Below are 23,191 nucleotides of genomic sequence, written 5' to 3' on the forward strand. Positions count from 1 at the left end.
AATTAATCAAAAAATCACAAAATAATGTTATACTACTAAATTTAAATCAAAAGTTTTAGAAAAACAATAATTTCAAATCAATAAATAAGAAAAATCCACTTAGCGGCTTGGAACACGACCGTCACTAGTAGCCTCGTCAGCAGACTCAATGTAAAAGCAATGTTACCCGATGTTATGTATGTGCACATTAGCATTAGTAGAGGCATATGATGCAAGAAAGCAAGCTTATTCAGCATCAGCGGAAAAAAAAAAAAAACCCTCTCCCATTTCACCCCTCCGTTCGTTCGAAATACCTGTCCAGTTGAGCTTTAAATTTGTTTAGGCTATCAACTTCAACAACAAGTGATGGAAGTCGGTTCCACCAACCAACCACCCACTGGCCAAAGGCAAATTTCCGCACATCTATCCGACATCCGTCCTTCCTCAATTTGAATTTATGCCCTCTCAGGTGATTATTCTGAGAAAGATGAAGACTCCCATTGGCATTGAGCATGCTCAAACCATTCAAAGCCTTATACACCTCTATCAGATCACCTTGCCTGTGCCTAGTCTCCAGACTCTGTAATTTGCAAAACTTAAGCCTTTCTTCGTAAGAGCAACCCTTTGTTCCATTCACTAATCTTGTTGCCCTTCTCTGTACCCGTTCCAGCAGCTCTACATCCTTCTTGAAATGAGGCCTCCAGACCTGTATACAGTACTCAAGATGTGGCCTAACCATTGCCTTATACAAGGGAATAATCACCTCCTTATCCCTGCTAGAAAAATTCCTGTATATCATTGACAAGACACCATGAGCTACTCTTGCAGCTCGTCTGCACTGCTCAGAGAACTTCATATCTGCCTGCACAATTACCCCCAGGTCCTTTTCATTCTCCACCACTGTCAGTGTAGTACCGCAGAGTTGATACATTGCTCTGGGGTTACTGTTACCCATATGTAGTACTTTACATTTGTCAATGTTAAACTTCATTTGCCACCTCTCAGCCCATCTGTTCAACCTTTCCAGATCCTGTTGCAGCAGCATAGCGTCAGTAGTGTCCTTAACGACCCTGCCAACCTTTGTATCATCTGCAAACTTAGACATTAAACTTGTTATCCCATCATCAATATCATTCATAAACACCGAAAACAACAATGGACCCAACACTGAACCTTGAGGAACTCCACTAATAACATTAGTCCACGTTGAGCAGTGTCCATTGATTACCACTCTCTGTCTTCTGCCACTCAACCATCCCCTTATCCATAGCAGCAATTTGCCTCCAATGCCACACTGCTCCAATTTGTGCAGCAGTCTTCCATGTGCAACAGTATCAAAAGCCTTTCTAAGATCCAAATATATAATATCAAAGTTATTCCCTGCATCCAGTTCTTTTGTGACTACATCATAGTATCCAATTAAATTGGTCAGGCAAGACCTGCCTTTAACAAAACCATGCTGCGTCTGAGCTATAACTGAATTCTTGTCTAGATGATCCTGCAGTGCTTCTTTAACCAGTGCCTCCATTAATTTACCTGGAACAGAAGTTAAACTAACAGGTCTATAATTACTTGTGTCAGCCTTTGATCCTCCTTTGTGAATTGGGGTTACATTTGCACATCTCCAGTCTATGGGTACCTCCCCTGAGTCCAAAGAAGCTCTCATAATTATGGCTAGGGGTTTGCATACTTCCTTTGCTGCCTCCTTTAATATAACTGGATAGATCCCATCCACCCCAGGTGCCTTTTTTATGTTTATCCTCAACAATCTCTCCTCCACTTTCCTCTCAGTTATTACAAAATCATCCAGCTCACTGCCAATGTTTACTTTACCTACATCATTCTCCTTCCTGAATAACTCCTCATGCGTGAATGTAGATGCAAAATACTCGTTTAGATTGTTAGCTACCTGAGCAGGATCCTCAACTGTTGAACCATCAATATCCAGTGGACCAATCTGATTCATCCCTTTCCTTCTCGAGTTCAAGTATGTAAAGAACTCCTTTCTGTTTTTCTTTGCATCCTTTGCCAAGGATTTTTCGTAGTCTGCCTTTGCCTGCCTAATCTCCTTTGTGACTTGGTTACAGACCAACTTATATCTATCATAGGCTTCCATGTCACCCATTAATTTGTATGTATCCCATGCATTTTTCTTTTCTGCCACATGTCTCACTAGTCCATTTGACAACCATTTAGGCCTAAACCTTGAACAATATTTCTTAGTTGGTATGTAAAGCCTGGTAGCCACCAAGATTAGTTCCTTGAATGCTTCCCATTTTGAGTTTGCTGTTGGTAACATCATCAGTTGGTCCCACTGTATAGAATTTAAATACTGTCTCAGACCATCATAGTCGCCTTTACGAAAACAAAAACCCTTCCCTTTACCTCTGATGGTAGTTACCTCCTTGAGTAAATCCCACTTCAACACACTGTGATCACTGCCACCTAGTGGTTCATTTATCTGCAGGTTCTTAATGCATGAAGAATCACTACTGATAATCAGATCAAGAGTATTGCTCCCTCTTGTTGCCTCACATGATAGACAAGTGGCAACATTAATGAAACAAGCACTAACAAGAACCAGAATAGGTGTGGTTCCTTTATTGTCAATAAAAAGGTGTTTTTGCAACCATTTTTTAATGTAGTTAGTGATGGCAACTGCAACAAAATTGAGGATCAGAAAGTAAGCAAAAAATTAATTTTAAGGAGAATTCTTGCAAATTATTGTTTAAAAAAATGCAGCTTCACTGTAAATTGCAAAATTACGACTGTATGAAATAAGGTAACTGACCAAAACAAATCACTCTTGCCAATGTAATTCATTATTAGGAACTATCTTGTAATATTCAAACTTGGGTGAATAAGTGTAAAAGAAAATCTGGATAAGGTATGACATCTTGGCAAAGTTACATAGCATTTGATAAAATCAAGAAAAAATAAATTTAACTTGAATAAGCAAATGATGCCTTAACAGATCAGTAGAGCAACCAAGTAAGAAAAATACAGCAGCTATTTCCATATGCTTTGCATAACTACTGACTTGATTTTCAAAAAGCTGGGGGATCAGGCATTTGTAAGCAAGAGAGAGAGAAAAGAAAAAAAGTCACTGCCCTAGAAATAAAATTTAAAAGGCAAAATCCACATTTTGTTATTAAAATACAGCCATAGGATTGCTTACTAGTATTCTTTTAAGCATTAGTTTACCTAATGTTTTTCCATCTGTGGATTTCTATTTGTTTATTCTATTAGATATAAACTGATTTTTTTGATTTCTTCAAGAAAGATACTGTTGCAGACTTTTCCCTCTTCAGAAATGTTGAGCAAAGTTTTATTCATAACAATGAATAAAATGTGGCTGTCTAGAACATTTCCAAAAGCTTCACTTAGAGCAGATTTGAACTCAATTTCTGTTTTTCTAACTTGGCTGAATATATCTCCTTTTGAGCATTGCTATGAGGAATTGTTAAAATGCCAAATGTGAGTTAGGATAATTTGTTATATTTCAAGTTCACTGTGCACTTGACAGTTTTCCAAACAAGGAACACAATTACTGTTTTTTTGAGTCTTTTTCACCAACCTTGCGTAGAATTAAAACACCAGGGAAACTAAACTTTTGATAACTGATTTATAATAAGTCAAAATACCCGCATCTACAACAAATTTAACTTTATAAAAACTCTACATATAAATTATTAAAATCTGCTACATTACAATCAATAAAATGCATAAAATATACTGATTAAAACGATAAAAACCGTAGCTTTCAAAGGCTCAGCCTTCTTCTTCAGCGGTAAACCTTGCTATGCAGTACTGCATAGCAAGGTTTACCGCTGAAGAAGAAGGCTGAGCCTTTGAAAGCTACGGTTTTTATCGTTTTAATCAGTATATTTTATGCATTTTATTGATTGTAATGTAGCAGATTTTAATAATTTATATGTAGAGTTTTTATAAAGTTAAATTTGTTGTAGATGCGGGTATTTTGACTTATTATAAATCAGTTATCAAAAGTTTAGTTTCCCTGGTGTTTTAATTCTACGCAAGGTTGGTGAAAAAGACTCAAAAAAAACAGTATGGATATACCCAACCGCAGAGGCCTGTTTGGAGAAGGAACACAATTCTTTTTTCTTTAATAATAGTATCTGAAGGGTTCTCTCATACTGTAACCCATAGAAGTGACACAGCAAAACTTTCCCTTCATCTATATCTTTAGCAATACATAATTATAAGTACTTGCAACCTGATCATAGAAATTTCAAATTTGAAAATGATACACTGCCAGTTGATGAAATTGTGTTCTCTTGGCATTTTTAAGAACATCATTGTTTGATGGGAACTTGTGCACCTTGTGACTAAGAATTGGCCTTATGGTTTAGTCTGCTCTGGTAATCAATTTCCAAAATGGAAGTGGAAGACTTGAAAATTAGTAAAATAAATTTACATACAACATTCTTCAATGTACCTAGGAGTAAAGACCTCAGTACATGGATGCAAGTTAGCTTTGATTGAAGAACTACATTCGGATTTGCAAATGTTGGCATAACATTTAAAAGAAACAAGCAAATTGCTATATTTATTCAAGACAGAAACATGAACACACTTTTTGCATGAGTGAGCATAATATGAGAAAATTATCAACTTGCATATTTAGGATTATTTTACCAGAGGTTTGCAAGTCAGTTCTTTTTCTTGAATTCTCAGTTTTCCTTTCAACATTTTCAGATCAGGAATGGATTTGAACATCAGCCAGTACCACTGAGTAGTGATCATTTGTACTTTTCAATTTGGTAGATCTGAAAAGTGCTTAACCGGTTTTTTTTTTTCTCCATTTCTAATCTATTCTGTAAATAGACTTATCAAAAGTTGTTCTACCAGTCTAGTTATGTGTTTGGTTGAATATAATCACATTTGATGCCAAGTGAATCAGATATAGTGTAAGCCATCAATTTTTAAAAAAATGACTTGCACTCACCTGCGTATTCCTTAATATTGTTTCCATTTATTTTGGGAGTGAATTAAGTCATTAGTTCCAAGAGTGGCTACAGGAGCAACACTTCATTATCATATTGAAGGAAAATCAAAAAGTGTGGTTAAGTCAGAGCCAGGTTATGTTTAAATCATGAATGCAGTAATAATCAATTAATTTAATACTAATGCTATTCTATGCAATGATGTTTTTTCCAATTTACTAAACAAAAAAAAACAAAAAAAACCCCATACGTTACATCATATCAATAAGTGCAAAAAAAAAAAAAAACTTCATGTAGTAAATATGGTAAAACATATTTACCATATTTATTTACGTATATACCTTAAACTTATTCCAACATTCCATAAAATCTAGTATTCCTTAACAAAGAGCACACAGCAATAAGTTCAACAGCAGGCTATGGTTTGTGTTTCACAAATAAAGAAAATAAGAGTACTTTTGTTGTATTTCAGGTATAATTACACTTCTTCAGGGACAATATCAATAACATATTATACACAGTTTCTCTGTACACTTACATAATTAGTATTAAAAAATATAATGATCTACAAATAAAATATACATGGCTGAATGGCATTCAAAATATCTTACATACAAGTAACATTAATATTTTGACATTTAAAATTTCTCATAATTTTACAGATACCCTTTCCCCCTTCCTTGACAGATAATAAGTACGTAAATTAATAGAATCACTTTTTCACCCTAAATGTCATGTTCAGCTATAGCAAATTAACAACTGTTATGGGATATATAAATGCTGCAGAGAGCACAATTCCTGATAAATATTTGGTCCTTCACAAGTTTGTACCTCTTGTAGCAGAAGTTTCTCTATGGACAGTGTTCATAATGAAGAAATGGTTGACATTCATTTTAAGTTGTTTCAAATTTAAGATAAATTGCCTTCAATTCTTTAAAAAAGATACTGTTACATATTCAATAGGATTTAAATTTTTCCTTAAAAAAAGATACTGTTAAATATTCCATAGGATTTACTCTTTTTTTTTTTTAAGTATATGAGAAAAATTATGGTCCATTACAACCACACAAATCCTATTTTTTTTTAAATTTGTAAATATACACAAAACTGTTAACCTATAACTTATCTTGGCATATCTGTATAACAGAAAGATAATCATAAAGTACAAGAGAAAATCCTCAGAACTACAAATCATAAATCTGTGTGTCTCTCTCTCAAACTGTATCTATGGCAGCTGCTTTGCTAGCCCATTCATAATATGCTCTTTTTTTTGCCTATATTTAATTTAAATATTTGTGACAGACTGAACAATACAAACTCACTTCTAATTTATAGGAGTAATAAGAGAGAGATGCATGGAATACAAATCTTATTTGAAGTATAAAGAGTTTCTGAGACAAGCATTTTACTGAACTGAGCCTGTGTAATGGTACAAAGGAATGGTATGTGTGGTGGAGTTAAAAAAAAAAAAAAAAAGAGAAAGATGGCAGTTCTATTACAGTACAGGATTTTCACTACAGATTACCAAATGTAAGCATTGATGTATAAATATACTGAAAAATTTTCTCCTCATCCTACTAGCCTATGATCTACCTGAAGCAGAACAGCTTTGATGGTCACTTATTACATTTTATAAATAGTCAAAAGAATTTTATTATAATCTTGTGTGCATGCATGCATAAACAAAAATAAGAGCATGAATATCAATATTTATTATTAAAATCATTTTAGAAGCCCAAGTAAAAAAAAAAAGCATCTTAATATATATAAAAATATATTTTTTCATTCATATAAATATTGCATGCAAATAATGCATGTAGATCATATAAATGCATTCAAGGTATTACCAAATGGGACTAAAATCTACAAATACTACTCGGTACTGACGTAGCCCAGTGGTCAGGAGAGAGGGTGCATAGCACACGTTCCTTGCGTGGACCAGGGTTCAAGCCCATGACTACTAAATACGATAAATATTTGTATTGACAATTTATTGTAAACTCTACTGACTTGGTTGTCATGCCAGAATATAAACAGAAAATTTATTTATTTACTTAAACATGATATTCAGTACAAACATTATACATGCTAATATTTACATTGGGAAAATGAGATTCTAAACTGCATAAAATACATTTATGGCAGTAATGCATATATATTCAGAGATGAATATATGTCATCCAGGTTTTGTTGTCCCTGATTCTAAATCTCTCAATTTCAGTTATAAGAACAGTATAACAAAATGAAAATTTCTATAATCATAAGCAGTTCCTTGGTTGCCTGCATGTTTTCAAGCTCAAAATGCATTACACAGTGCTGAATGTTTAGCATTTTAACAATTTTTATGAAATATCAGAACATTTATCTTGCATGAAATATTCTAATTGGAAAAAAAACAAAAAAACAAAAAAAAAAGGAGCAGTTTAGAAAGCATGCAAGAACTCAAAGTTAGTTAATGAGCTCTATGCACATGAAATATAGGCTTCAGTTTTACTATCACAAATTTAGGAAATTATGTCAATTATAATAATGTCTATAACATAAAGACGAAAATTAAAATAAGTTGCACAGTATAAATAAGTTAGCATTATAAAATGTAGGTATTTGAAAGCAAATACAATTTTTACTTACATAGAAAAATTTTCAATGAGTATCAATAAATTTAAAAATCTGCAATATATTTTTGAAAACCAAATGATTATAATTTTTCTTTTACATTTAAATATCAGTTATTTTCTTATGACTACCTGATCCTATGGACTCATCAGTGCAGATAATTATTGCACACTATTACGTTGGCTGAACTATTACATTATGTTGTGAACACAAGACATTTGGTTTAAAAATGTAAACAGAGAAATTGGATAGAATAATTACCATACTGTGATTACTTATAATTACACTGTCCCTTATTTTTATTACTGTTTTATTTATTATTTTGTGAATATGCACAAAATAGAATATTATTAGGCTGTTATTAAACCATGTTAAATTTTTTTAAAAATTATTTTGCTTTCTGGAAACTTATTGAAGTTGTTTCCTCATTACCTCTCTAGCAATAAAATAATCTACAATCCATGCAGTGAGAATTCCTTACAACTCTAAAAAGCAAACTATTTTTAATATGAATCTTTTAAACCACAGAATGTAGTAACAATCACTGGAAAGCCTAATTGCGGCACACACTGCTGACAACAAAACTGCTTGCACACATTAAAGTAATGTGATTATGCACATCATTTAGAGGAGTAGAGTTTTCTTTCTGAAATAAATGAGTAGCAAAACCAGTATAAATGAGATTGTGTATACTCTTAACTGGGACTGATGATACCCTAGACAAGAGGCAAAAAATTTTAAGACAGAAGAAATCAAACTCATGTTTAACTTGAGGAGCTTGTGCATAAACATTGGCTTAAAAGCAATCAACCTCAGAACATACTTGAGCAGTATTGATATGTTTTATGAGTCTCACTCGCTCAGTTATACAATTACAAGATTCTTTTTCCAGAATGAGTTAATACATCCAAAAAATTTGATGCCTGACAAATTTTGGCTTTAAAAAAAAAAGTAATACAATAAAAATTACTAAAGTACTCAGACATTAACCCTTAAATAATATGGCTAAGACCTTCTTATATGATCAAGCTCAACATACAAGAATTTATTCTCTACAGCAAAAATTAAAATATACAAGAACAGGTGTATATATGATTTCTCACTTTAAGTAATACACACACACACACACACAGTGTGTGAAAGTGCTGCATAAGTCACTGTCAAAATTAGGCAGTAAATATTCCAGAAGAATTAGTGTTTAAACAGGATTTCATAACCCAGAAACACATTTAACATAGAAAACATCACAAATGAATATGTGACTTAGTTATTTTGAAATTTATAACATATCAAAGCAACTAACCACCCAGAGAGGAAAACTAATCTAAAAACACTGATGCTATTGGCAAAGTTTATATTGAATAAGGAAATAATTACTGACAGAAATTATTAAATGTCAACAATTATAAAACCTAGAAAAGAATAATGCTAGATGTGACATCTAACACACATGAAGTAGGAAAAAATATCTTGTAACATAAACAAATAATCAAGACAAAAAAAAAAAAAAAAAAAAAAAAACAAGTAACTGAAGCATTCTGAAAAAGGAAGATTCAAAAATTAAACAAATTTTGATGTTTCAACATTCTGATTTTTTTAAGATTATGGTTCTAATTTGGTTTCTTTAACAATGGGTGACTAAGTTTTATAAATTTCTTCAAAATTCATATTGTCTGTGATATCTGCTTAAATATCTCCATAGTTAGAGTAAGCTTTATTATTACAGGAAAGAAAAGAAACTTCTGACATTCAGGTGATGCTTGCTTAATGTTGCTTAATTCAATGTGGTTTTGTTTTTGCATGAATGAAAAAAAATCTATTCTATTATGTGGTCAATAAAAAACAAAAATACATGGTGGAATGTTTACAGTGCCCCAAGCAGATGCCACAGAAATTGACTGTAAAAATTAATTTTATTATGCACAGTGGCTAGAATATAGTATGCACAATAAAATTCATTAATACAAAATTTGTCAACTGCAACAACCCGAACTGTCATTTACAAACAAACAGACTGATACATGTTTAATAGACAAATTCTAATTAAATCAAAAATCATGGTACTCAGACCTTTCAGTTAATAAGCAATGTTTCCGGCATCCCCCTTCCCCCCCATACTTCTCCTTCAACCCATGCACGGTACTAAGTACTATAGGTTTTGATACCTTTCGTGTTTGGGGTTTTTCATAAAAAAAAAAAAAAAAAAAAAATTATAACTGACAAGTGAAATGCTGAAATTACATAATATAACCTCTGCACTGTAACTTTAGCATAACCAATAACTACATATAAATGTAAACTAATACCAAGATGACAAATATAGAGCAAAAGGAGGATTTGTAGGCCAAAGGGCTGTTAATGGGTGTATAATAAAGACTATATAAGAAAATATGATCAGAATTAAACAAAATTAGGCTTCGGTGATCTGAAGACTAATTATGGTCTTTAAAGCATTATAAATAGCTAACTTGTACGTTGTTTATGTTTAATATAATTGGTATAGTTATATGTTTTAAATATTTTGTTTCTGGAGGTGCAAGTAAAAATACCTCATTGAGTGAGGACCACTAAGAACCCATGTGGGAAAAAAAAAAGCAAGCAACATTAAGCAGGTGCTTTAATTCAAGGTAAAAAATAAATTATAAAGTTATTTCTCATCTCTTTTACCTTTTATAGAACTCAACATAACTATACTATTTTATTAAACAACTCCAAGGAAAATAAAATGTATTTAATTTTACAAAAATTGGTCTTTCTCTTTCCCTTTCTTTCAATATCCAAAATCTTGTTTTCTTTTAGATAGAGGTAGTCATATGATATGTACAAGAAAGAAATTTTTCTATGATGAACACAATGCAATTACATGTCACAATTACCATACATCCACGTTCCTAAATCCAATTCCTAATTCAGTATTTAAGCAGGATATTGTTTTCCTTTCTGTCATTTGTATAATCCAATTATGGTATGTTTAGTGTCTAATAAAATGAGATTCCATACAAAAACAGTTAAATAATATTTGTGATTAATACCAATTAAACTTTCTGACAGCATCAGAAATAACTTTGTCATTGCACAATCAATGAAATGCCTGCATTATGAAATAGATATACATAAATGATACATAACAGGTTGCAAAACCGTACACAAGCTTGCTGGTGTTTTTTTTTTTTAGTACATAAAATTTTTGCTTTAATTAGGAAAATTTAAAAATGTTTGGTCTGAGGTATCTTATATGCGAAAACTTTCATGTTTTCCATCTATGTGGCGAAGTCTTAAATAAACGTCTGTGCCTACTCCTTGCATAGTTTCTATAGTAAGGCTGCCACCAAGGTATTCAGCATAAGCATAAGCAGTAGGCAGACCAAATCCAAACCTAGGAGAGGAGTTAAAAAATAAAATAAAATAAAAATAAGTCCTAAAATTTATGTTTTACATAATATGCATTTCATTAAAGTAGTAATTTAATAATAATATGCCAATTAAAAATTAATCCTGTTTAATAACCATGTAGGTCTAGAATTAAAGCTTTAAGCTATGGAAGATATGTAACTATTGTATAAGAAGAAATGCACAATTCTGCATCATATATAGCTAATAATGTCAAACGAAAGTTTCCAAAAAAAATCATGTAATCCTGTATTGTATCATGAAGCAAACAAATTGCCCCATTCTGAATTTTTGAAAATTTTATTTAATTTAATTTGAATTTTTAACTTTTGAATAAATGGAATTTCCTCATAAAGAGAAGTACTGTTGCTTTAATTCTCAGTGCATTCCATTGCCCAGATAGTCTGAGAAATGGAATGCACTGAGTTTAATATTTCTTCATCAGTGGGTAATTGCATGATGCTTTTATATGCAAGCTTTAGTTTGCCATCATAGCTAATTACAGAATGATGCATTTGCATTATTTGTACAACAGTTACAACTTCATAGAGCTATAAAACTTGAAGCTTCATAGCTCTATGCTTGCATGGATTTACACTCTTTGTTATCTCTCATATTGTAGAAACTTATAACTGGGTTGTCAACTCTTATCTGAGTGCCTAGTTATTCACCTTTGCTTTTATTCACCAATAAAGGCAAAATAATCCCCACAACAGACCATCTGGATAATAACATTGATTGACAAATAGTTCTTTTTGTGAGAAGCATTATCAAAATTTGTATACTATAAACTTATGCTTGCTTTTAATTATTTTACTAATTACAGAAGCAAACACGGTATCTAGAATAGACCATTTTATAAAATAAATGGTTAAAATACACAAAATACTTATATATATACCCCAAGACCTAATATAATTCAGTGAACTAGTTGAACCTCTCCTGCTCACAGCTAATGGCAAGTGGCATTAGAACTCTCTTGTTCATATGAGCAAGGGAAGTTCAATGTCAAGAATTCAGTTTAATTTTTATCTTGGCCTGATGATAAAATCCCAAAGTGAATTTTGATCATTCAGTTCACAATAAACTAATTAAAAACACAAATGAGGTAAAGAACTGTTTCTAGTATACAGTTTTGAGTTAATATTAAGTTAATTGTGGCTTCACAACACAAGGGCAGCTGTGGCCGAGATGCGTTATTCTCATGTTATTTAACAATGAAGGTAAGCATTTATCTTATGCCAAATTTGGTCATACAACCAAATGGTTTTCAGGTAATTGAAAGTGATATTTGCTTTATCCCCATGTAGTTGAGACAAAGTTAACAGAGCCCATGAGTGACAGGTTGAATGAAAAAGAAGCATTTTGGATGGATTCAAGGTATGAGCAGTCTATCTGGAAATATTGTACCATAAACTAAGTTTGACTAATATGTATATGCATCCCCAAATCTCAACCTTGCAAGTATTACCCACTCCTGTTGGTTTTGCTGAAAAAAAAGTCCTATACATATATATCAGGTTTTATTCTCTGCAGTTTATTATATGCCTGTTCTCCCCACAGATTATTCAAAATCTGTTTACTTTTTCTCTCTCTAAAGGCTGGTTTCAAATTCATAAAAAGAATAAACTGAAAGTTCTCTATTTCTGCTTCATTAGGATTCTTTGCAGCTGACTGAACCGAACCCTCTTTGCCACTAATGTCCACAACTGGGGATCCAACTTATTATATTCTGATTTAGCTTATATAATTCTTTGATTTGGATTCTAACATGATTTATCAGTGAAGAGCAGTATATAACACAAGGAGCCAATATATATTACAACAGGAAAAAAGTGATGTCATTCCATAGCTGACAACTAAGATATTAAATAAACTTTCCAAAGATGAAATGTTGGGAGATGTTGAAACTGAGTCAAGGCCTTCACTGTGAAGAAAATATTCCAAAATATAATGCCATGCAGGCAATAATAATAATAATAATAATAATAATAATAATAAAAAGAAAAAAAAAAAAAACTATATGCATTATATCACTAAACTTCAAAAAACAAGTACAATTTAAGGATGATTGCTAAAGAACTTGATGTGGAAATTATAAAGGTCGCTCTTGGGTTCGGGGCACACAATGGGAAGCTTGTAGCTTGCTAAAAGCAACTGCAGCTTGGAGGAATTATCCTGCTTTGTGCAAACATTTTGAATCAGAAGTTAAATTCGAGATTGTTAAACTGACTTTTAAATCTGGAATTTCTTAATGATTTAGCACTAATGATCGACATCCTGCAGGAGCTCTCTTACATTTCAGAAGCTATACAAAGTCACGGCACCCCTATAATAAAAAGGTTAAATTAATTATTCAAACTATCAATGCTGTTGCTAATTTGACAAATTCTGAAAGAAATTATGAAGCTAAATTTGAGAACATGTTGAAGTCGAAAGAATTTTAAGGAACCAAAATCGAAAGTAAGAACACATTTAAAAAATTACCTCATGACAAGTTATTAAACTGCATTGTTTTATCCTTAAATGATCGGTTATTAATGCAACAGAGTAATTTTAAATTAAATAAAGAAAATAAAATAATGATATCATTGATGATGAGCAATTGAAAGAAATTTTAAACATATGCTACCCAGAATCATGGAATATGGAAGAACTTTCGAGAGCCATAGCATGAAAAATGAATAATTTTAAAGTTCATCTTTAAAATTGAGTGAAATTCCCTTTTCAATTAAAAAAAGCCAGAAATATCCTTGAAGCCAATGTGATTAGCAGTGCTGAAGCCGAGCAAGCTTTAAGCATAATGAATAATATTGCAACAATAAAAAGAACATCTTTGACAATTAAACTAGTTTCAGATATGAAAACCATTTCTTCAATTTGATCCGAATCATTATGTTAAATCTTTCCTCCATAATCATCGCTCAGCTATTGAGCAAAGCAAGTCGACAACAAATATTAATCAAGAAGTAAATTCTACATGGAAATTTTTAGAATAAATTTTTCCTGAATATTTGTGTAATTAATTTTTTACATGTAATCTGTGATTTTTGTGTACCTTTTCTAAAATAATTTGTTTTTTATGTAATATTTGTTTTCATATTGTAGAATGTTTTGTGATATGGAAATATTTCATGTTGTTTTTCATTCGCAATATATAAAATTTTATCATGAAAAAATATAATAGATACATTTCCCTAGTTGTAAGAAAAGAAGAATAAAAAGTGGCACATGTGCCGAGCACGCACGGTAGATTGTTTATGTGAAACATCCTTTGCATTTCTTTTAGATATTTTGATTTGTATATATTGATTAAAAAATAAACGAGCTTTTGTACTGTAAATATTTTATTGATCGAAATATTTTATTAATCATTCACAATAATTTCTGGAATACAATATACAATGGATTTATGATAACTAAAGTAAGAGATGTACACTTGCAACTGCAACGTATCTAAATGTCTCCGGAAAACAGCATCGATCGAGGTACCCAATCTTGTAATTTAAACAACATATGCAGCTGTTGGAGACAGCTAACACTGGAATGTAACGAAAAATGCGAGATGAAAAAAGGAAAATGATAAATATGTTTTGTTGCAGTCATAAGACAAATACTTGTATTGTTGCAATCATACTTACAGCAGTAGTAACTGCAGGAAGTATGATTGTGATGTCACACTATTCAAATATACTAAAAGGGCACAAAAGGTGATATAGTTGTACACGTTGGCACTAACGATATTAAGAGTAGGAGACCGGCAGAATTACTTAACAAGTACAGGTCACTGTTGAACAAAAGCCGAGAATTAGGGTTGAATTTGAAAGTGTCTGCAATTCTGCCCAGACACGATAGGAGGGAGTATATGATGAGAGCCTTGTCGATCAATTCGGCCCTGGAAAGACTGTGCAAGGCTCAAGGGGTAGAATTTTTTTCAGCCTGGACTGTACTTGTTAACAGGAGAGATTGCTTCTACAGGGATGGGATACACTTAAATAGAAAGGGTGCAAGAATATTTGCTGATGCTATCGAGGCAGTGTTAAGTGGGTCGGAAAACTGCTAGCTTGGGGGGGAGACAAAGACCAATAGATTGACAGTAGCCACTGGCAGAGGTGAAAGAGATTCTTGCACTGCTTCTATTAGAATGAGCAGAAGCCTGAAAAACAAGATGCACGGTATTTCAGAGACTGCTGGGAGCCATTGCGGTACAAGTAAACACATGGGTTGTGTTAGGGTAGCTAAGAATAGAAACAGGTGCAGGTATACTTGCGTGTACACCAATGATAGGAGTTTAGTAAATAAATTTGATGAATTTGAGGTATTGCTCAAAACATCAAAGGCAGATATTGTTGGGATATCAGAGACGTGGTGTCACACAGATATAAGGGATGCAGAAATGCAATTTGGGGAGTACAACGTCTACAGAAAGGATAGACAGGATAGGAAGGGGGGAGGGTTATGCTATTAGTTAAGAAACACATAAAAACCAAGGAAGTGAAGCCAGTCGACATCGCTGGACAGTGCAGTGTTGAGTCAGTTTGGTGTGACATAAGCATTGGGAGATCAAAATTGAGAGTAGGAGTGTGCTATAGGCCTAATGACTCTGATGAGTATAATAAGGAACTGTACAGGGAAATAGAGTGGGCCAGTAAATCAGAGAGTCTTATAATGGGAGATTTTAATTTCCCAGATATTGACTGGAATTTGGGGGCTGGTTACTCACACACTAGCAGGGCTTTTGTGGATTTATTGGATGATTGTTTTCTACATCAGCATGTTCGGGAGGCAACAAGAGGGAGTAATACTCTTGATTTGATTATCAGCAGTGATTCTTCATGCATTAAGAATCTGCAGATAAATGAACCACTAGGTGGCAGTGATCACAGTGTGCTGAAGTGGGATTTAGCATTAGCATTAGTAGAGGCATATGATGCAAGAAAGCAAGCTTATTCAGCATCAGCCAAAAAAAAAAAAAAAAAAAAAAACCCTCTCCCATTTCACCCCTCCGTTCGTTCGAAATACCTGTCCAGTTGAGCTTTAAATTTGTTTAGGCTATCAACTTCAACAACAAGTGATGGAAGTCGGTTCCACCAACCAACCACCCGCTGGCCAAAGGCAAATTTCCGCACATCTATCCGACATCCGTCCTTCCTCAATTTGAATTTATGCCCTCTCAGGTGATTATTCTGAGAAAGATGAAGAATCCCATTGGCATTGAGCATGCTCAAACCATTCAAAGCCTTATACACCTCTATCAGATCACCTCGCCGGTGCCTAGTCTCCAGACTCTGTAATTTGCAAAACTTAAGCCTTTCTTCGTAAGAGCAACCCTTTGTTCCATTTACTAATCTTGTTGCCCTTCTCTGTACCGTTCCAGCAGCTCTACATCCTTCTTGAAATGAGGCCTCCAGACCTGTATACAGTACTCAAGATGTGGCCTAACCATTGCCTTATACAAGGGAATAATCACCTCCTTATCCCTGCTAGAAATATTCCTGTATATCATTGACAAGACACCGTGAGCTACTCTTGCAGCTCGTCTGCACTGCTCAGAGAACTTCATATCTGCCTGCACAATTACCCCCAGGTCCTTTTCATTCTCCACCACTGTCAGTGTAGTACCACAGAGTTGATACATTGCTCTGGGGTTACTGTTACCCATATGTAGTACTTTACATTTGTCAATGTTAAACTTCATTTGCCACCTCTCAGCCCATCTGTTCAACCTTTCCAGATCCTGTTGCAGCAGCATAGCGTCAGTAGTGTCCTTAACGACCCTGCCAACCTTTGTATCATCTGCAAACTTAGACATTAAACTTGATATCCCATCATCAATATCATTCATAAACACCGAAAACAACAATGGACCCAACACTGAATCTTGAGGAACTCCACTAATAACATTAGTCCACGTTGAGCAGTGTCCATTGATTACCACTCTCTGTCTTCTGCCACTCAACCATCCCCTTATCCATAGCAGCAATTTGCCTCCAATGCCACACTGCTCCAATTTGTGCAGCAGTCTTCCATGTGCAACAGTATCAAAAGCCTTTCTAAGATCCAAATATATAATATCAAAGTTATTCCCTGCATCCAGTTCTTTTGTGACTACATCATAGTATCCAATCAAATTGTTCAGGCAAGACCTGCCCTTAACAAAACCATGCTGCGTCTGAGCTATAACTGAATTCTTGTCTAGATGATCCTGCAGTGCTTTTTTAACCAGTGCCTCCATTAATTTACCTGGAACAGAAGTTAAACTAACAGGTCTATAATTACTTGTGTCAGCCTTTGATCCTCCTTTGTGAATTGGGGTTACATTTGCACATCTCCAGTCTATGGGTACCTCCCCTGAGTCCAAAGAAGCTCTCATAATTATGGCTAGGGGTTTGCATACTTCCTTTGCTGCCTCCTTTAATATAACTGGATAGATCCCATCCACCCCAGGTGCCTTTTTTATGTTTATCCTCAACAATCTCTCCTCCACTTTCCTCTCAGTTATTACAAAATCATCCAGCTCACTGCCAATGTTTACTTGACCTACATCATTCTCCTTCCTGAATAATTCCTCATGCGTGAATGTAGATGCAAAATACTCGTTTAGATTGTTAGCCACCTGAGCAGGATCCTCAACTGTTGAACCATCAATATCCAGTGGACCCATCTGATTCATCCCTTTCCTTCTCGAGTTCAAGTATGTAAAGAACTCCTTTCTGTTTTTCTTTGCATCCTTTGCCAAGGATTTTTCGTAGTCTGCCTTTGCCTGCCTAATCTCCTTTGTGACTTGGTTACAGACCAACTTATATCTATCATAGGCTTCCATGTCACCCATTAATTTGTATGTATCCCATGCATTTTTCTTCTCTGCCACATGTCTCATTAGTCCATCTGACAACCATTTAGGCCTAAACCTTGAACAATATTTCTTAGTTGGTATGTAAAGCCTGGTAGCCACAAAAGATTAGTTCCTTGAATGCTTCCCATTTTGAGTTTGCTGTTGGTAACATCATCAGTTGGTCCCACTGTATAGAATTTAAATACTGTCTCAGACCATCATAGTCGCCTTTACGAAAACAAAAACCCTTCCCTTTACCTCTGATGGTAGTTACCTCCTTGAGTAAATCCCACTTCAACGTACTGTGATCACTGCCACCTAGTGGTTCATTTATCTGCAGGTTCTTAATGCATGAAGAATCACTACTGATAATCAGATCAAGAGTATTGCTCCCTCTTGTTGCCTCACGAACATGCTGATGTAGAAAACAATCATCCAATAAATCCACAAAAGCCTTGCTAGTGTGCGAGTGACCAACCCACAAATTCCAGTCAATATCTGGGAAATTAAAATCCCCCATTATAAGACTCTCTGATTTACTGGCCCACTCTATTTCCCTGTACAATATATTATTATACTCATCAGAGTCATTAGGCCTATAGCACACTCCTACTCTCAATTTTGATTTCCCTATGCTTATGTCACACCAAACTGACTCGACACTGCCCTGTCCATCGATGTCAACTGGCTTCACTTCCTTTGACTTTATGTGTTTCTTAATTAATAGCATAACCCCTCCTCCCCTCCTGTCCTGTCTATCCTTTCTATATACATTGTATTCCCCAAATTCCAGTTCCGTATTACTTATATCTGTGTGACACCACGTCTCTGATATCCCAACAATATCTGCCTTTGATGTTTTGAGCAATACCTCAAATTCATCAAATTTATTTACCAAACTCCTAGCATTGGTGTACACGCAGGTATACATGCACCTGTTTCTATTCTTAGCTACCCTAACACAACCCATGTGTTTACTTGTAAGGCAATGACTACCAGCAGTCTCTGAAATATCCTGCATCTTGTTTTCCAGACTTCTGCTCATTTGAATAGAAGCAGTGCAAGAATCACTTCCACCTCTGCCAGTGGCTACTGTTAATCTATTAGTCCTTGTATCCCCCCAACTAGCAGTTTTCCGACCCACCTAACACTGCCTCGACAGCATCAGCAAATATTCTTGCACCCTTTCTATTTAAGTGTATCCCATCCCTGTAGAAGCAATCTCTCCTGTTAACAAGTACAGTCCAGGCTGAAAAAAATTCTACCCCTTGAGCCTTGCACAATCCCTCCAGGGCCGAATTGATCGACAAGGCTCTCATCATATACTCCCTCCTATCGTGTCTGGGCAGAATTGCAGACACTTTCAAGTTCAACCCTAATTCACGGCTTTTTTTCAACAGTGACCTGTACTTGCTAAGTAATTCCGCCGGTCTCCTACTCTTAATATCATTAGTGCCAACGTGTACAACTATATCACCTTTTGTGATATAGTTGTACACCCAGACTCGCACCCAGACTCGATTTACTGAAAGAGGTAACTACCATTAGGGGTAAAGGGAAGGGTTATTGCTTCCGTAAAGGCGACTACGATGGACTGAGACAGTATTTAAATTCTATACAGTGGGACCAACTGATGATGTTACCAACAGCAAATTCAAAATGGGAAGCATTCAAAGAACTTATCTTGGAAGCTACTAGGCTTTACATACCAACTAAGAAATATTGTTCAAGGTTTAGGCCAAAATGGATGTCAGATGAACTAATGAGGCATATGGCAGAGAAGAAAAATGCATGGGATACTTACAAATTAACACATGACACAGAAGCCTATGATAGATACAAGTTGATATGCAACCAAGTTACAAAGGAGGTTAGGCAGGCGAAGGTAGATTACGAGAAATCCTTGGCAAGGGATGCAAAGAAAAACAGCAAAGAGTTCTTTACTTATGTAAACTCTAGAAGGAAGGGGATGAATCAGATTGGACCACTTGATATTGATGGGTCAACTGTTGATGATCCTGCTCAGGTAGCTAACAAACTAAATGAATATTTTGCATCGACATTCACACATGAAGAGTTATTCAGCAAGGGGAATGCCAGAGGTATATTCAACTCTAGCAGTAAGCTACAGAATCTTGAAATAACTGGGAGTAAAGTGGAGGAGAAACTGTTGAAGATAAACACAAGAAAGGCACCCGGGGTGGATGGGATCTATCCAGTTATATTAAAGGAGGCAGCAAAGGAAGTAAGCAAACCCTTAGCCATAATTATGAGAGCTTCCTTGGACTCAGGGGAGGTACCCATAGACTGGAAATGTGCAAATGTGACCCCAATTCACAAAGGAGGATCAAAGGCTGACACAAGTAATTATAGACCTGTGAGCTTAACTTCTGTTCCAGGAAAATTAATGGAGGCACTGGTTAAAGAAGCACTGCAGGATCATTTAGACAAGACTTCAGTTATAGCTCAGACACAGCATGGTTTTGTTAAGGGGAAGTCTTGCCTGACCAACTTGATTGAATACTATGATGCAGTCACAAAAGAACTTTTTTTTTTTTTTTTTTTTTTTTTGATTTGGTAGTTGTTGGCGCATCAGCTTCTGTGGCCATATTGCACCTCCCAAGGTTTTTGCAGTACTTTGATCCAAGCCCGTGGCGGGAATCGAACCCGCGACCTTTGGGTTGCCGGGCAGGTACTTTACCCACTCGGCTAGCCCGGTCGGCTCACAAAAGAACTGGATGCAGGGAATAACTTTGATATTATATACTTGGATCTTAGAAAGGCTTTTGATACTGTTGCACATGGAAGACTGCTACACAAATTGGAGCAGTGTGACATTGGAGGCAAATTGCTGCTATGGATAAAGGGGTGGTTGAGGGGGAGAAGACAGAGAGTGGTAATCAATGGACACTGCTCATCGTGGACTAATGTTATTAGTGGAGTCCCTCAGGGCTCAGTGTTGGGTCCATTATTGTTTTCTGTATTTATAAATGATATTGATGATGGTATATCAAGCTTAATGTCCAAGTTTGCAGATGATACAAAGGTTGGCAGGGTTGTCAAGGACACTACTGACACTATGCTGCTGCAACAGGATCTGGAAAGGTTGAGCAGATGGGCTGAGAGGTGGCAAATGAAGTTTAACATTGACAAATGTAAAGTACTACACATGGGAAAAAGCAACCCTAGAGCAACGTATCAACTCTGTGGTACTACACTGACAGTGGTAGAGAATGAAAGGGACTTGGGGGTGGTTGTGCAGGCAGATATGAAGTTGTCTGAGCAGGACAGACGGGCTGCAAGAGTAGCTCATGGAGTATTGTCAATGATATACAGGAATTTTTCCAGCAGGGATAAGGAGGTGATTATTCCCTTGTATAAGGCAATGGTCAGGCCACACCTAGAGTACTGTATACAGGTCTGGAGGCCTCATTTCAAGAAGGATGTAGAGCTGCTGGAACGAGTACAGAGAAGGGCAACAAGATTAGTGAATGGAACAAAGGGGTGCTCTTACGAAGAAAGGCTTAAGTTTTGCAAATTACAGTGTCTGGAGACCAGGCACCAGCGAGGTGATCTGATAGAGGTGTATAAAGCCTTGAATGGTTTAAGCATGCTCAATGCTGATGGGATTCTTCCTCTAGCTCAGAAAAATCACCTGAGAGGGCATAAATTCAAATTGAGGAAAGACAGATGTAGGATAGACGTGCGGAAATTTGCCTTTAGCCAGCGGGTGGTTGGTTGGTGGAACAGACTGCCATCCCTTGTGGTGGAGGTTGATAGCCTAAATAAGTTTAAGGCTCAGCTGGACAGGTATTTTGAACGAACAGAGGGGTGAAGTGGAAGTGGGTTTTTTTTTTTTTTTTTGGCTGATGCTGCATAAGCTTGCTTTCTTGCATCAAATGCCTCTACTAATGCTAATGCTAAAAGGTTAAACTCCAGATATTGTACCAGTCATGAAATATGCGTAACATGCTCTAATCACATTACTAGTGAGTGATTGGCACAGACTTAGTGGTGGGAGCATGAGCAGTGGCCTCTGGCGGAAATCACAGATGACGTCACTTCTGAGACCGATCAGATTTACTTTGTAGGAACCCCCAAGGATGTTTCACATCAAAAAGTCTGCAAAACTGAGCCCATTGTTAAAATATTCACAGCTCACCACTGATACATATTTAAATATGGAGTGGTCACATAGACAACATTTTGTACTCTACCATTAGAAGCTTATGTGAATATTTCTTACTGAATTTGCATCCCAACTCTCTAGTAAGATGCAGATGTGATAAAAAAAAAAAAAAAAAAGAAGTATTTTCACTAGCCTAAATGGAGTGAATGGCAATCTAAAAAGAATGGGATATCCCAGGCATAGGATAACCTTAAATATAAAGGGTGCAAGAATTTTTGTTAATGCTATTGAGGCAGTGTTAAGTGGGCCGGAAAACTGCTAGCTTGAGGAGATTCACACAGATTAGCATTAGTAGAGGCATTTGATGCAAGAAAGCAAGCTTATGCAGCATCAGCCAAAAAAAACCACTTCCACTTCACCCCTCTGTTCGTTCAAAATACCTGTCCAGCTGAGCCTTAAACTTATTTAGGCTATCAACCTCCACCACAAGGGATGGCAGTCTGTTCCACCAACCAACCACCCGCTGGCTAAAGGCAAATTTTCGCACGTCTATCCTACATCTGTCTTTCCTCAATTTGAATTTATGCCCTCTCAGGTGATTATTCTGAGCTAGAGGAAGAATCCCATCAGCATTGAGCATGCTTAAACCATTCAAGGCTTTATACACCTCTATCAGATCACCTCGCTGGTGCCTAGTCTCCAGACACTGTAATTTGCAAAACTTAAGCCTTTCTTCGTAAGAGCACCCCTTTGTTCCATTCACTAATCTTGTTGCCCTTCTCTGTACTCGTTCCAGCAGCTCTACATCCTTCTTGAAATGAGGCCTCCAGACCTGTATACAGTACTCTAGGTGTGGCCTAACCATCGCCTTATACAATGGAATAATCACCTCCTTATCCCTGCTGGAAAAATTCCTGTATATCATTGACAATACTCCATGAGCTACTCTTGCAGCCCGTCTGCACTGCTCAGAGAACTTCATATCTGCCTGCACAACCACCCCCAAGTCCCTTTCATTCTCTACCACTGTCAGTGTAGTACCACAGAGTTGATACGTTGCTCTGGGGTTGCTGTTTCCCATGTGTAGTACTTTACATTTGTCAATGTTAAACTTCATTTGCCACCTCTCAGCCCATCTGCTCAACCTTTCCAGATCCTGTTGCAGCAGCATAGTGTCAGTAGTGTCCTTGACAACCCTGCCAACCTTTGTATTGTCTGCAAACTTGGACATTAATCCCAATATACCATCATCAATATCATTTATAAATACAGAAA

The 23,191-nt window shown here is 35.6% G+C and overlaps 1 protein-coding gene across 1 annotated transcript in view; it reads right to left on the reverse strand.

Moving 5' to 3' along the window:
• Positions 1-10,723: 10,723 nt before the first annotated feature.
• Positions 10,724-23,191, reverse strand: part of LOC150085132 (branched-chain alpha-ketoacid dehydrogenase kinase-like) — a 275,984-nt gene continuing 263,516 nt past the window's right edge. The window contains exon 12 of the mRNA XM_090373887.1: positions 10,724-10,938. Coding sequence (XP_090230013.1) covers positions 10,794-10,938 — 145 coding nt within the window. The 3' untranslated portion in view covers positions 10,724-10,793. The remainder of the gene's footprint in view (positions 10,939-23,191) is intronic.

The sequence above is a fragment of the Mastigoproctus giganteus genome, chromosome 5 (genome assembly GCF_048544385.1).
Source record: "Mastigoproctus giganteus isolate SK-2022 chromosome 5, ASM4854438v1, whole genome shotgun sequence".
NCBI classification, from domain to species: Eukaryota; Metazoa; Arthropoda; class Arachnida; order Uropygi; family Thelyphonidae; genus Mastigoproctus; species Mastigoproctus giganteus.